We start from the raw sequence: 13,629 nt of genomic DNA on the forward strand, positions 1-13,629 counted from the left end.
CGGGCGGTGGCGGCCCAGCCTGGGCTGCGGGCGGGTCCCGCTGGCCGCCGCCCGACCCGGCCCGGCCTCCCCCGCCGCCTTTGTTCCGCGGTCCGGGGCCCAGGTGGATGTGCGGCGGGGCTGCGGGCTCGCTGTGGGCGCAGATCCGGGCGTGCTGCGGCCGCGGCCGGTCCTGCTTAGAAAGGCACCCAAAGTGCTTCGTCAGTCGGCCGTGGCACCGCTCCTGCGGCAGCCGCGCTGCTTGGGAAGTGACCTCCTGGGCGAGGCTGATAGCCGCTCTGAAACAGAACGAGAGCGCCAAAACCGCGGATAAGGGGAAAAAAATAACCCCAGTCTCAATCGACCTGTAAAAAGCGTTGTTTCATGGTTAATTAGGGAGTTCCTGTAATTGACAAAGGAAGATGTGGACCTTGCCGTGCCTTTGTTTAGTTATCAAAGCCTGGTGGCCGTGGTGCTTGCGCTCAGAACCGCTTCAGATGCTGCATGAAATACTGCAGCCAAGCTGAGTCTGTGGCTCCAGGGTCTTTGTTACTCATGTGCTGCTGTAACTGTTTATTTCGAAAATGACTTGTCAACAAATCTGTTGCTAAATAGGCTCTTAGTGTCACAGAATGCAGCCTAATAAACAGTGACAATATACAGCAAAGTTTCATCAAAAATGCAGGCTTTTACTGTTAAAGAAGCTCCTACAGTCTGTAAATGGCTACCTGCCTGCCGGCATGAGCTTGCAAAATTCTGTTAAACTTCTGAATCACTACTCCTAGTATGTTGGTGGTTCTGTTCCTGTATATGTCAAATCCTAATAAAATCGTATTTCATATTGCCTTATTTAACATGTCAACAGAAACATGGAAATTTAACATCCTGATATATGCCCTGCAGTTGCTGCGCACAGAGAGAGACATCAAGAGGGTTCTTTCATTCAGTGTCTATTAGTTGTAAACTTCAGATGTTGCTTTAAAATACCCCATCATTGTTTATTTTTTGCCTGTATCCAGATTATCCTCCTCTTTCCCCTTCCAAAGTTTGAGATGTCTTTTTCAGTAGGGTTAATTTTCTCAAAGAGAACAAAAGAACAGCTGTCTTTATGAATTCATATACAGTGTTAAATAAGGTTTAAAGAAAACCATTAATACTAATGCAGATGATTCCTGCATTTTTGCCATGCCTGGATCACGAGAATGGTTTTCCCTCGTTCAGGTTGGAAATACTATAGTGGTGATCAGTTATCTCCAGGCTCATGACATAGATATTGTTATATGTGTATGCATAAAAAGAAATGGAGAGACTCATTACCTGTTAAAAGCCAAATACTAATTTATGATGCACAGATGCCATTTCTGTCCATGTCTTCTGGTTTAATAGCAGTTACTTGGGCAGAGTGGATTTTGTGAATGACAGCCAGGTGTTCAAACTTAACAGATCTGAAATCTCCAGCAGCATATGGAGAGCTCTGACCCTTAAAAACAGCATTATTATTGAAGCTTGTCCATGGACTGCATATCATGAAGTAGAAGTAGATTATTGATTACAAGTGCAATAAATCAGAAACCTTATTTCTACATAGTGCAAGCTGCTCTCTGGTGTCACCATCTCCCCAGCCTGCAGGGGACAGAGCAGGACAGAGTCTGCTATAATGTGTGCAGTGAGAGTGTGTCCCCCAACCGGGAGTAACCTTCTGCACTGAAATCACTGCATTGCAGCACGGCTGCCTGCATCCTCAGCAATTACATCATCTGTGATGCACTGGCTGTGCTAATGCCTGAGTACTTCCCACAGCTTGGCTTTTTGTTCTGTCAAGAGATTTTTTTGTTGTTGTTGTTCAGAGTTTAATTTCCAAATCATTTTCAGAGTAGATGTCTGAAAATACAAAGCCACCTCTGAAAGAAAGAAGCAGCTGTTTAATGTTCTCACTGAAGCATAGTTGTCCTGGCAACATATCTCTGCAAATAAATGCACATTCTGCATTGCACATTTCTCTCTCAGAATGTGAGTTATAATTCACTTACTGTAATGCTTTGTTATTTTTATAGCAACCTAAATCTTAATGGAGTTTTGTTTAAAGACAATGAACCCATTCTACATCTGAGAGATATTGCAAAGCTACATTTGACCTAATTTAGTTAATTAAGTTGGCGTGGAGCTTAAAGGTTAGAAAATAGTCTGGTAATAGCAGAAGGTGGTTGAGAAGGAGTGGCAGATGTGTTAGAAATTGTTTCTTACATACTATATTTTTTCTGCAGAGGATGTGGGAGATGAAGGAGAAGAGGAAAAAGAGTTCATTTCATACAGTATCAGCACTGACATTCATTATGGAATAAAGTCAAACAGGTGAATTAGTAAAATAGATCTTAACATTTTTACTCCATATATGTAAAACTTGTATAAGCAAATTTACCTCCTTTACCTACAAATTTACCATTGGTTTACCTATTGCTTTCAGGCAGTGTTTTTATTCAAGCTTGTCAAGGCAGAGGTTCTGATGAAAAAAGGGTGTGTCATGAGGCTGAAAGGAGTGGACCTAGGACTTCTAGCTATGGGGTTAAAGAAACAAAGTTTTATTAATTTTGGCATACATGCAGCTGTAACGTGCACAACGTGGGTTCAGTATTCTTTGTTTATGTCTGTTAGATATTTGTCCCTTATATTGAGGAATATTTGATCCTGAAGCTTTGTAAATTGTGTTTTGTCTTTAGTGTGCCCCGTTTCAGAGTCCTTATCGATAGCTCAGCTTGCTCATTCCTGAAAGTAAAGATGGATTTATTTGGAAGGCTTGTATTCAAGTCTCTTAGAAAAAAGATTGTGAAGTAGGATGATACAGATTGCCATTTGACTCCTAAACTTGCAGTCAGCTTTAAGCTATTGTGCCACTTCAGTGTCAGGTGATTGGTTCATAACTCTGTTCTCTGTTCCATAGCCTGGCGTTCATTAAACGCACGGCAGTGATCGATGCCGACAAACCAGTGTCTTCCCAGCTCAGAGTGCTCACTCTCAGTGAAGATTCTCCATATGAAACATTGCACTCTTTCATTAGCAATGCTGTTGCTCCCTTCTTCAAGTCCTATATCAGAGAATCTGGCAAAGCAGACAGGTAATTCAGTATAAATACTGCATTTCTGTGCTAATGAACTAAAGTGTTTAATGATTTTTAAAAAGTAACAAACAACAGTGACTCTTCATGGTGAATCCCGTGGCTGGTTTAAGCACACAGTTAGTATCATGCTGTTGCTGACTCTGGGGAAGCAGTTCAGGTCTAAATGTGTTATGTATGGTTTTTTGGTTTGCCTTCTTATATCTGAAACATCTGTGCTTTTTCAGGGATGGAGATAAAATGGCTCCTTCAGTTGAGAAAAAGATTGCAGAGCTTGAAATGGGCCTCTTACATTTGCAACAGAATATTGAAATTCCAGAGATCAGTCTGCCCATTCATGCAACCATTACTAATGTTGCCAAGCAGTGTTATGAACGTGGAGAAAAACCAAAAGTTACAGATTTTGGTGAGAAGGCTGAGGATCCATTGTTCCTTAATCAGTTACAGTCTGGAGTCAACCGCTGGATTAGAGAAATACAAAAGGTAACCAAATAAAGAGCAGGGGGGAAAAGCAACTAAGTAATAAGAACTTCTGTGTAGTACTGTGTATGTTCTTCACAGTTTACATGGTGAAATGCTGCTTGTGCAGGATGCTCTGAAGATCTGAGACCAGGTTTTTGAGCCACCAGAGACATTGGTCTAAATTAGTCTAAGTCTAATCTAAAATTAGGCTGAGCCTAGTCTAAGTTTGGAATCTAGTCTAAATTGTTTGACAAATAACCAAGAGTATGACTTTGTTTTACATTGTAGACTCAAGTAACTGGCAGTAATCCTGTGCATTTTGTGACTGTTCCTCAAATCTTTACAGCAGATTGAGAGGAACATATCTGATTGGCCTGTTTTGCTATTTGTTCCTGGTGCATCCACAACCACTTCACAATGGTTGCTCCAGCCCTATCTTGTAATCTCATACTTCTGCCTGTTACTTTTCAAAAGAACTGCTGTTTTGCTGGTGTTACTCAAAAGCAACATCTGAGGTACTAATCTGGCTTTCTTGCCTCTGTGAGCACAGAAGATACCTATTGCTCATGGAACAGTGTTGTCTTTTCTTACTTAAGAGCATAAAACGTTTGTTATCTTGCCTGGCTCATCTGCCTTTAACCAGAATACAGACACTCCTCAGGAAAGCAGGAAAGTGACATTTTTAGGCTGTGCTGAAGATTATTACATCAGGGTCCTAAAACCAACCTTTAGGATCTCTGGAATTACACTTGTCACATGTTGCATACAGTTCCTACACTTTTCAAAGAATGAGTGCCAAAACTGTGTGAGGTTGGGTTATTAAAAACCTGGCAGTTGCTGCATGTTTCAATTATATTTATAACAGCAAGTTTTTACAGTTGAAGCATATAAATTAAATGCTTTTCTCTCTCCCTTCTCTTTCTCTCCGTTACTTTGAAGGTGACCAAATTAGATCGAGATCCTGCATCAGGCACTGCATTACAGGAGATAAGCTTCTGGTTAAATTTGGAAAGGGCCCTGTACCGCATTCAGGAAAAACGTGAAAGTCCTGAAGTTCTGCTGACTCTAGACATTCTGAAACATGGCAAACGTTTCCATGCAACTGTCAGCTTTGATACTGACACAGGTAAAATATCTGTTCCATAACATTTTTCTCAAATGTCCTACAGAACTTAAACTGTTAAAAAACCTGAAGGTTGTGGTACAAAGAGCAGTGCTGTTTAGAGGAACCTTGGACTAGTTACAGATAGAGATTTTGGTCAATGAAATGAAAAGTTATATTCAAAATCTTTTCCATTTAGGTCTGAAACAGGCGCTGGAAACTGTGAATGACTATAATCCACTGATGAAAGACTTTCCACTCAATGACTTGCTGTCTGCTACAGAGCTGGACAAAATCAGGCAGGCCCTTGTTGCAATATTTACCCATTTGAGAAAAATCAGGAACACAAAATACCCAATCCAAAGGGCGTTGCGTTTAGTGGAGGCTATTTCAAGAGATCTGAGCTCTCAGCTGCTTAAAGTGTTGGGAACCAGAAAACTGATGCACGTGGCCTATGAAGAATTTGAAAAGGTATGTTCATGGCTTTGTGATACTGGTTGCTGTATTTTTGCTTTGGACAGTGACTTTCAGGAAGCATTTAATTTGGGAATTAAATTTCCTGTGCTAAAACTTTTTTCAGGTAATGGTTGCATGCTTTGAAGTATTCCAAACCTGGGATGATGAATATGAGAAGCTACAAGTTCTGCTGAGAGATATCGTGAAGAGAAAAAGGGAAGAGAACCTGAAGATGGTGTGGCGCATCAATCCTGCTCACAGGAAACTCCAGAGTCGTCTTGATCAAATGAGGAAATTCAGGCGTCAGCATGAGCAGCTGAGAGCAGTCATTGTGAGAGTCTTGCGACCTCAGGTAGTGTAGTCTTGGTTGTTACCAAACAGAAAATCTGTGTGGCTTCTTCAAGAGTGTTACTGTTACTTGAAGTTACCAGCACAAATGTAGTGTAACATTCAGTTTCCATATTTAGTTTTGAACCCTTGTTAATAGGCTGAGCTTTAATTCTGACTTACATTGCATAATACATGCTTGTGTTAATAAACTCAGCAAGTCTAGACATAACACAGAAGAGATTAATAAGTGTTTAAATCCTTGAACTTGGCTAAACCACAGCGGAAAATGAGATTATGCTGCACTGTAGTGGAAGTTTGTAAAGTAACTGTGCTGCCCTGTTCCTACTGGAAGTTAATTCTGAAGCATGACTGAAAGTTTGTTAAGAATTTATCACTGATTGGTAGGGGATATGTGCAGTATTTTTTAGAACCAACTGCATTTTGCTACTTCCAGGGAAGTTTTGAAGTATCCAACTCATTAAACTGTGATCCTAATGTAGGTAACAGCTGTTGCCCAGCAAAATCAAGGAGAGGTACCTGAACCACAGGATATGAAAGTAGCAGAAGTCCTTTTTGATGCTGCAGATGCTAATGCAATTGAAGAAGTCAATCTCGCTTATGAGAATGTTAAGGAAGTAGATGGATTAGATGTTTCCAAAGAAGGTACAGAGGCCTGGGAGGCAGCAATGAAGCGCTACGATGAAAGAATTGATAGAGTTGAAACAAGGATAACAGCCCGTTTGAGAGACCAGCTCGGTACAGCAAAGAATGCCAATGAAATGTTCAGAATCTTCTCCCGCTTTAACGCCTTGTTTGTCAGACCTCACATTCGCGGTGCCATTCGTGAGTACCAAACGCAGTTGATCCAGCGTGTGAAGGATGATATCGAGTCTCTTCATGACAAGTTTAAAGTACAATACCCACAGAGTCAAGCATGTAAAATGAGCCACGTTCGTGACTTGCCTCCCGTGTCTGGGTCTATAATTTGGGCAAAACAGATTGACAGGCAGCTCACCGCTTACATGAAGCGTGTGGAGGATGTCCTTGGCAAAGGCTGGGAGAACCATGTGGAAGGTCAGAAGCTAAAGCAGGATGGAGATAGCTTTCGCATGAAGCTCAACACTCAAGAGATCTTTGATGACTGGGCAAGAAAAGTTCAGCAACGCAACCTTGGTGTGTCCGGTCGCATTTTCACCATCGAAAGCACTCGTGTTCGAGGTCGAACTGGAAATGTCCTGAAACTCAAAGTCAACTTCCTCCCAGAAATAATTACACTTTCAAAAGAAGTCCGAAACCTGAAGTGGCTTGGTTTCCGTGTCCCACTAGCAATTGTCAACAAAGCTCACCAAGCAAACCAGCTCTATCCATTTGCTATTTCTCTCATTGAAAGCGTCCGCACATATGAGCGAACATGTGAGAAAGTAGAAGAGCGTAATACTATCTCACTGCTGGTTGCTGGCTTGAAGAAAGAGGTGCAGGCTTTGATTGCAGAAGGAATTGCCCTCGTGTGGGAATCATACAAGCTTGATCCATATGTACAGCGCTTGGCTGAGACTGTCTTCAGTTTCCAGGAAAAGGTTTGTGTTTTGTGTCAAAATCTGCAAAACTTTTACATTTATAATTCAGTAATGTGTTGTTACCCAAAAGTGTCATTGTATAGCTGAGAAACAGTTCTGCAGCTCTTGGTTTAAGTAGCTGATTGAGTCAGCACAAATTGGCCAACTGGATGGATCTTTTAGTAGTGCTAAAATTGCTATTAGCAGTACTGTTTTCATTTGATAATGCTAAAATCGATGGATTGCTGCATTAAAATAAAGATACATGATTAACCATTACTGAATTGTTGTTTCCTTGATCTAACCTGTCAAACTAAACATCCTGTTTTTCCTAAACTGTCTTAGGTGGATGATCTGCTCATTATTGAAGAGAAGATAGACCTGGAAGTGAGATCATTGGAAACCTGCATGTATGATCACAAGACTTTCTCCGAAATCTTGAACAGAGTTCAGAAAGCTGTGGATGATTTAAATCTTCATTCATACTCCAATTTGCCAATCTGGGTCAATAAATTGGATATGGAGGTAGGTTTGAGATCCAGGAGTAGTATATGTTTACAGGTAACATTTTATTCCGGTGCAAAATATATTTCAATTATTGTCTTCATAGTCACCCAGGGAGACTTTTCTTCATAGTCACACAAGAGACTAAATTCTCATTCCCTGAAAATTTCAGTGTGTTTTTGATATGCAGAAGATGCAAGACGTGTGTTGGTGTTTTTTTACTGTTGACTTTTGGGATCAATTAATTCAAGGGGAGTTTTGTCTTTTGAAGAAAAAAGTTTGATGGCCTAGAGGATGCTGGGGAGCAAGGTAGATAAAGGGTGGTGGAAATTTGCTATCCTGGTAGCAAAGACTTGTTGCCATCATATTGTTTGCTTCTGCCTCTTAAGTTTGAGGTTATTGGTCGCTAGGCCAACTTCAATATGGATAAAATTGTTTAATTACATTAAAGTCCATAAGGGATGAGGAGAAGCTTTGAATTATATTCAGTGCAAATTTACTAAAACTCCTAAACCTCTTTAATCATGGAATGGTTTGAGTTGGTAGAGACCTTAGAGATGATCTAGTTGCAGCCCCCATGCCATGGGCAGTGATGCCACTGATTCAGTAGCTCAAAGCCCCATCCAGCTTGGCCTGGAACACTTCCAGGGATGGGGCATCCATAACTTCTCTGAGCAACCTGTGCCAGTGCCTCACCACTCTTAACAGCTAATCTAAACCTCCTGTCTTTCAATTTAAAGCCATTATTCCCTGTCTTATTGCTACAGTCCCTAGTAAATAGGCCCTCCAATCCTTAAAAGCCCTTTCTGGTGCTGGAATGGCTTAGTACAGGAGCACTTGGTTCTTTGAGGTGCTGTAGTGTGCCTGTCAGAATATATTGATAGTGGGGATCTTCATGCAGTGAATATGCAAGTTTTCCCTCCAACGTGCTTCATTTTCTTTAGATTGAAAGAATCCTCGGTGTTCGTTTGCAAGCTGGACTTAGGGCCTGGACCCAGGTTCTTCTGGGACAAGCAGATGACAAAGCAGAAGTTGACATGGATACAGATGCTCCTCAAGTGAGCCATAAGCCTGGTGGTGAACCCAAGATCAAAGTAAGTTTTCCCGTGGGGTTTTTTGCATTAGATTTTTTTGGTTGGCTGGGTTTTTTTCCATATTGTCAATTAACTAAAGCAGAAATTATTTCTGAGGTCTATATGGTAGATAAATATGTCTTCTTGCATCTGTTTTTGGAGAAATATTTTCCTTTTCCCATTTAAGTGCAAGTTGATTTTTAAAAAATACTTCTTGAAGTCCAAAATTCTTGTCTATATGTAACAGTATCTGCCAGTAAACTGGGTGTTTTTACTATTTCTGCAGAACATTGTACATGAACTAAGAATAACCAACCAGGTGATATACTTGAATCCACCAATTGAAGACTGTAGATACAAACTTTACCAAGAAATGTTTTCTTGGAAAATGGTAATCCTGTCACTGCCAAGAATTCAAAGCCAGAGATACCAGGTATGTGTAATGAAGCTGTATCTAAGTCTGAGCAATTGCTTTCACTTAGCAATTAACTGTCCTCAACATATTAGTGTGTTGATCTAAAACCAAACCTGAGTGCCCTGGAAATTAATGTATATCACAAGTATAACTGTGGTTCTTAGGTTGGAGTGCATTATGAGCTGTCTGAGGAAGAGAAGTTCTATCGCAATGCATTGACAAGGATGCCTGATGGCCCTGCAGCTCTGGAGGAGTCATACTCAGCTGTCATGGGAATTGTGACTGAAGTGGAGCAGTATGTCAAGGTAGGAGACTAACAGGATATAATGGAACAGCTAAAATTAACATGGACTTTCAGTTTTCCTGGGGACTGAACACGTGGAAACACGTGTTTTGGAATATACAGGAGAAGTTCTGAACATTGTGAAATACCTCCAATTTAGGTTTGGCTGCAATACCAGTGTCTGTGGGACATGCAAGCTGAAAACATATACAACCGTCTTGGAGAAGACCTGAATAAGTGGCAGGCCCTTTTGGTTCAGATAAGAAAGGCAAGAGGAACATTTGACAATGCAGAAACCAGAAAGGAGTTTGGACCTGTTGTCATAGACTATGGCAAGGTGAGAAATCTTAATTATTTGTTGTGATAAATGCATTGAATTTCAGAATAGGTGTGTAACAGAAAACAGCAAGGGTGACAAATTACTATTATGTAACATTATTCACTTGTAGGTACAATCAAAGGTGAACTTGAAGTATGACTCCTGGCACAAGGAGGTGCTCAGCAAATTTGGCCAAATGCTTGGTCAGAATATGACAGAGTTTCATTCACAAATTTCTAAGGTAAGAAAAGTCTTAATTTCAGTTTTTCACTTTCAGATCAACTGCTGTAGAGCGCTAAAACACTGATTTGTGCCCTTAACAGTCCCGTCAAGAGCTGGAGCAGCATTCTGTGGACACTGCTAGCACATCAGATGCTGTGACATTCATCACATACGTGCAGTCCTTGAAACGTAAAATCAAACAGTTTGAAAAGCAAGTTGAGGTATGTCTGTTGTCTTTTGCTAATGTTTCTGACTTGTGGAAATGTCAGGCTTAGCTCATAACATGCAGCTTCATCATAAAATGATACTCAAGTTCTCTTAAAAGCAGATTTGAACTACATATTCTGAAAAATCCTGTGAGCTCTATAGTGGGCATTTATTAAAGTATGTTAATTTAGCCTTGCAGATTAAGTTTTGTGTTTTTAACTTCAAACCACTGTGTCTTGTAGCTTTATCGCAATGGTCAGCGCTTGCTTGAGAAACAAAGGTTCCAGTTCCCTTCCTCCTGGCTGTACATCGACAACATTGAAGGAGAATGGGGCGCCTTCAATGACATTATGCGTAGGAAGGATTCTGCCATTCAACAACAAGTAGCAAATCTGCAGATGAAAATAGTTCAGGAGGATCGTGCAGTGGAGAGCCGAACAACTGACTTGCTGACAGACTGGGAGAAAACAAAGCCTGTAACAGTAAGTAGTGATGGCTAATACTCAGTGAATGAGGTAGATTTTCTGCATTCAGTTTGTTTTTATGCTTTTTTTGCAGTTTTTCATTTTAGGTGATAGTAAAAGTCTTTTTAAGGGTTCCATAATAACCTGCCAGTGTGTTGATTTTTAGCAATAGTTGCAGAGGGAAATTTACCATTAAAACGTAGGCCTCTCTTAGGTGCAGAAAAGTAAATTACTTCATTGACAAAGGGAGCTTTGTCTGAAACAAGTATGTGTCAGAAGTATGCATGTAGGAGGATTCAGAAGCAAGCTGCTTTTTGCCTTTTTTTTTCCTGAAGTGCTTTTTAGTAAAGCAAAAATCTGCATGTAAAAATGAAATAAGACTGATTGTGGAATAGTATGTTGTGTTATTGTCAGCAAAATGGAAATGTAAAAAAATGAGACAAACCAACATTTATATTTAGTCCCTACTTTTAACTTGCCTTCAGCGTAACTGTAGGATTATTGGATTAATGTACTCCATGCAAACTTTAGGGAAATCTGCGTCCAGAAGAGGCTCTTCAAGCTCTTACCATTTACGAAGGAAAATTCGGCAGGCTGAAGGATGACCGTGAGAAGTGTGCCAAGGCCAAGGAAGCTCTGGAACTTACAGATACTGGACTGCTCAGTGGCAGTGAAGAACGCGTCCAGGTACAACCTGCTCACGCACCTGCTTGCCAGTTTTGGATAGAAATGTTTCAGTTCCATCGTTTTCTCCCTCAGGACAGTGACTTGTAGTGTGTGCTGTACTAATATCAGGGCACAGTCTCCACACTGACTCAGGTGTAGCCTTCAGAGCTTCTCTGTGATCTCTTCCTTGACTGTCTTATTATTTTGAAACTGTTATGTGAGCCGAGATGGAAAATTTCATCTTGGTCACTTGCTGTTGCAGTTCTGTTGAACTGGCAAACTATGCAAAGATCTTTGATGGATTAGAAGAATTTTGTGTAACTCACTCATGCTATTGACTTTGAAGAAATTCGGAATAACTGCTGATGTTTGATACGTTCTTTATTACAGGTAGCCCTTGAAGAGCTGCAAGATCTCAAAGGTGTCTGGTCTGAACTCTCTAAGGTCTGGGAACAAATTGATCAAATGAAAGAACAACCCTGGGTCTCAGTACAGCCTCGCAAGGTACTTCACTTTTATGTACATTAACAATATAACTGCCACAAGTATATGCAAATTAGGAATTAGACTTCTTGAGACAGACATGCTCTGTTGTCAGTCTAGATCATTTTCAGTGTTTAGGTGCCTTTTTCAATATCTTGTGAGTATGTTTCTTCTGAAAGTAAGATAAAAAATATTCACAGGATTGTCATAATTTAAGTAATCTTACAGGGAATTTATGCAGCTTCCATAGTTTGAGATTGGACTGCATCTACAGAGAAGAAACTGCTGTTTTTAAATAGACTGTTGGAACTCATTAGAGAAACTTCATTATACAGTTGGATAAACAGCATTGATTTTAGTTCAGTGCTCAGGAGGTAAAGAGCAGAAAGAACACTGATCTATAAACTAACTGCCTGTGACAAGACTGCATCATGAATCTGAATCAGACCAATAAAATTACTGTAGAGTAACCAGATCTTAGGCAAACAAGGATAATACTTGTAAGTGCTGTCCTGTTGCTAATGTCTCATTAGAGAGAGTTCTGTAACAAATGTATAGGTAACTTGTATGGTGATGTGCACAGGACTTGCAGAGAAAGATTTCAATGCTTTTGTGTTACTGACAGCTTCGACAAAACTTGGATGGTCTGCTGAACCAGCTGAAAAACTTCCCTGCCCGTTTGCGACAGTACGCCTCCTATGAGTATGTCCAGAGACTTCTGAAGGGCTACATGAAGGTAAGTTGCCCACATTTCTAAAATGTATGTATTTTATATTCATATTCAGAGATGTAACTTGCTTTCTTTTCTTCTGTAGATAAACATGTTAGTTATTGAACTGAAATCTGAGGCACTTAAAGACCGACACTGGAAACAACTGATGAAGAGGCTTCATGTTAACTGGGTTGTCTCAGAATTGACCCTGGGCCAGATCTGGGATGTCGATTTACAGAGAAATGAAGCAATCGTCAAAGATGTTCTGCTCGTGGCTCAGGGAGAGATGGCTTTGGAAGAGTTCTTGAAACAGGCTAGTATCAGCCCTTGTATGTATGCATGTAATAGCAAATCTTAGGGTTGCTTTAAATGGCTACTTGTGTAGTAAACTTGTCACTGTAAGCTGTTGAAATAAGTGCCAAGACTCCATGGTTTGCTCTGTTTTGGGGAACAGTTTAAAGCTGTGTAAATTTCCTCTGATGAAACTTACATTATTTGGGAAAAGCAGTTCTTGGTAGCGACTGCAAAGATCCCGCCTTGAACTGCATCATAGTCTCAATATTTGTAACAAAAGCTTAAGTGTAAAGTCAGAATCTTCGGGTAAAAAAATAGTATCTGTTTAGTGTAAAACATTGCTTCTACTTTGTAACTATGTAGGAAAAATTATTATCATAAACATCTTTTTCTTCAGATAAGAGAAGTGTGGAACACATATGAACTGGACTTGGTCAATTATCAGAACAAGTGTCGTTTGATTCGTGGATGGGATGACCTTTTCAACAAAGTCAAGGAGCACATTAACAGCGTGTCTGCTATGAAGCTGTCACCGTACTACAAGGTAAAATGGAGAACAAAGCTAAAGAATTTTTGTTTATTTCTACCTTCCCCTTCTGTTTAGTTTATATTTTTGTCAGCAGGGACCATATTCACAGTTTAGAGCTGACAAGACTGTTAATTGTATAATGCATACTTTGTAACTCTCAAAAACTGTTTTCTCTAATAATTATTAGTAACAAACACTTTATAATATTAAAATGAATATTAATGTAGTGTTTAAACTTCAGGTGTTTGAGGAGGATGCCCTTAGCTGGGAAGATAAGCTGAACCGTATCATGGCACTCTTTGATGTCTGGATAGATGTCCAGAGGCGGTGGGTCTACCTGGAGGGTATCTTTACTGGCAGTGCAGACATCAAGCACTTGCTGCCTGTGGAGACCCAGCGGTTCCAGAGGTAACTTCTTCATTTTGTTGTTTTCTTGCCTCCCTTGGGGCACCCTGTTGGCT

The 13,629-nt window shown here is 40.3% G+C and overlaps 1 protein-coding gene across 1 annotated transcript in view; it reads left to right on the forward strand.

Annotated features, from left to right (window-relative positions):
- The window catches only part of DYNC1H1 (dynein cytoplasmic 1 heavy chain 1), a 45,151-nt gene that overhangs the window by 457 nt on the left and 31,065 nt on the right, over positions 1-13,629 (forward strand). The window contains exons 2-22 of the mRNA XM_041401278.1: positions 2,244-2,331; positions 2,918-3,091; positions 3,319-3,574; positions 4,493-4,679; positions 4,855-5,126; positions 5,236-5,463; positions 5,942-7,018; positions 7,343-7,522; positions 8,446-8,595; positions 8,861-9,007; positions 9,154-9,294; positions 9,433-9,609; positions 9,722-9,832; positions 9,915-10,034; positions 10,263-10,502; positions 11,016-11,171; positions 11,541-11,654; positions 12,259-12,369; positions 12,449-12,658; positions 13,037-13,183; positions 13,410-13,576. Of these exons, the coding sequence (XP_041257212.1) occupies positions 2,244-2,331; positions 2,918-3,091; positions 3,319-3,574; positions 4,493-4,679; positions 4,855-5,126; positions 5,236-5,463; positions 5,942-7,018; positions 7,343-7,522; positions 8,446-8,595; positions 8,861-9,007; positions 9,154-9,294; positions 9,433-9,609; positions 9,722-9,832; positions 9,915-10,034; positions 10,263-10,502; positions 11,016-11,171; positions 11,541-11,654; positions 12,259-12,369; positions 12,449-12,658; positions 13,037-13,183; positions 13,410-13,576 (4,453 nt within the window). The remainder of the gene's footprint in view (positions 1-2,243; positions 2,332-2,917; positions 3,092-3,318; positions 3,575-4,492; positions 4,680-4,854; positions 5,127-5,235; positions 5,464-5,941; positions 7,019-7,342; positions 7,523-8,445; positions 8,596-8,860; positions 9,008-9,153; positions 9,295-9,432; positions 9,610-9,721; positions 9,833-9,914; positions 10,035-10,262; positions 10,503-11,015; positions 11,172-11,540; positions 11,655-12,258; positions 12,370-12,448; positions 12,659-13,036; positions 13,184-13,409; positions 13,577-13,629) is intronic.

This window comes from Onychostruthus taczanowskii, unplaced genomic scaffold, assembly GCF_017590055.1.
Source record: "Onychostruthus taczanowskii isolate IOZ18803 unplaced genomic scaffold, ASM1759005v1 scaffold1, whole genome shotgun sequence".
NCBI classification, from domain to species: Eukaryota; Metazoa; Chordata; class Aves; order Passeriformes; family Passeridae; genus Onychostruthus; species Onychostruthus taczanowskii.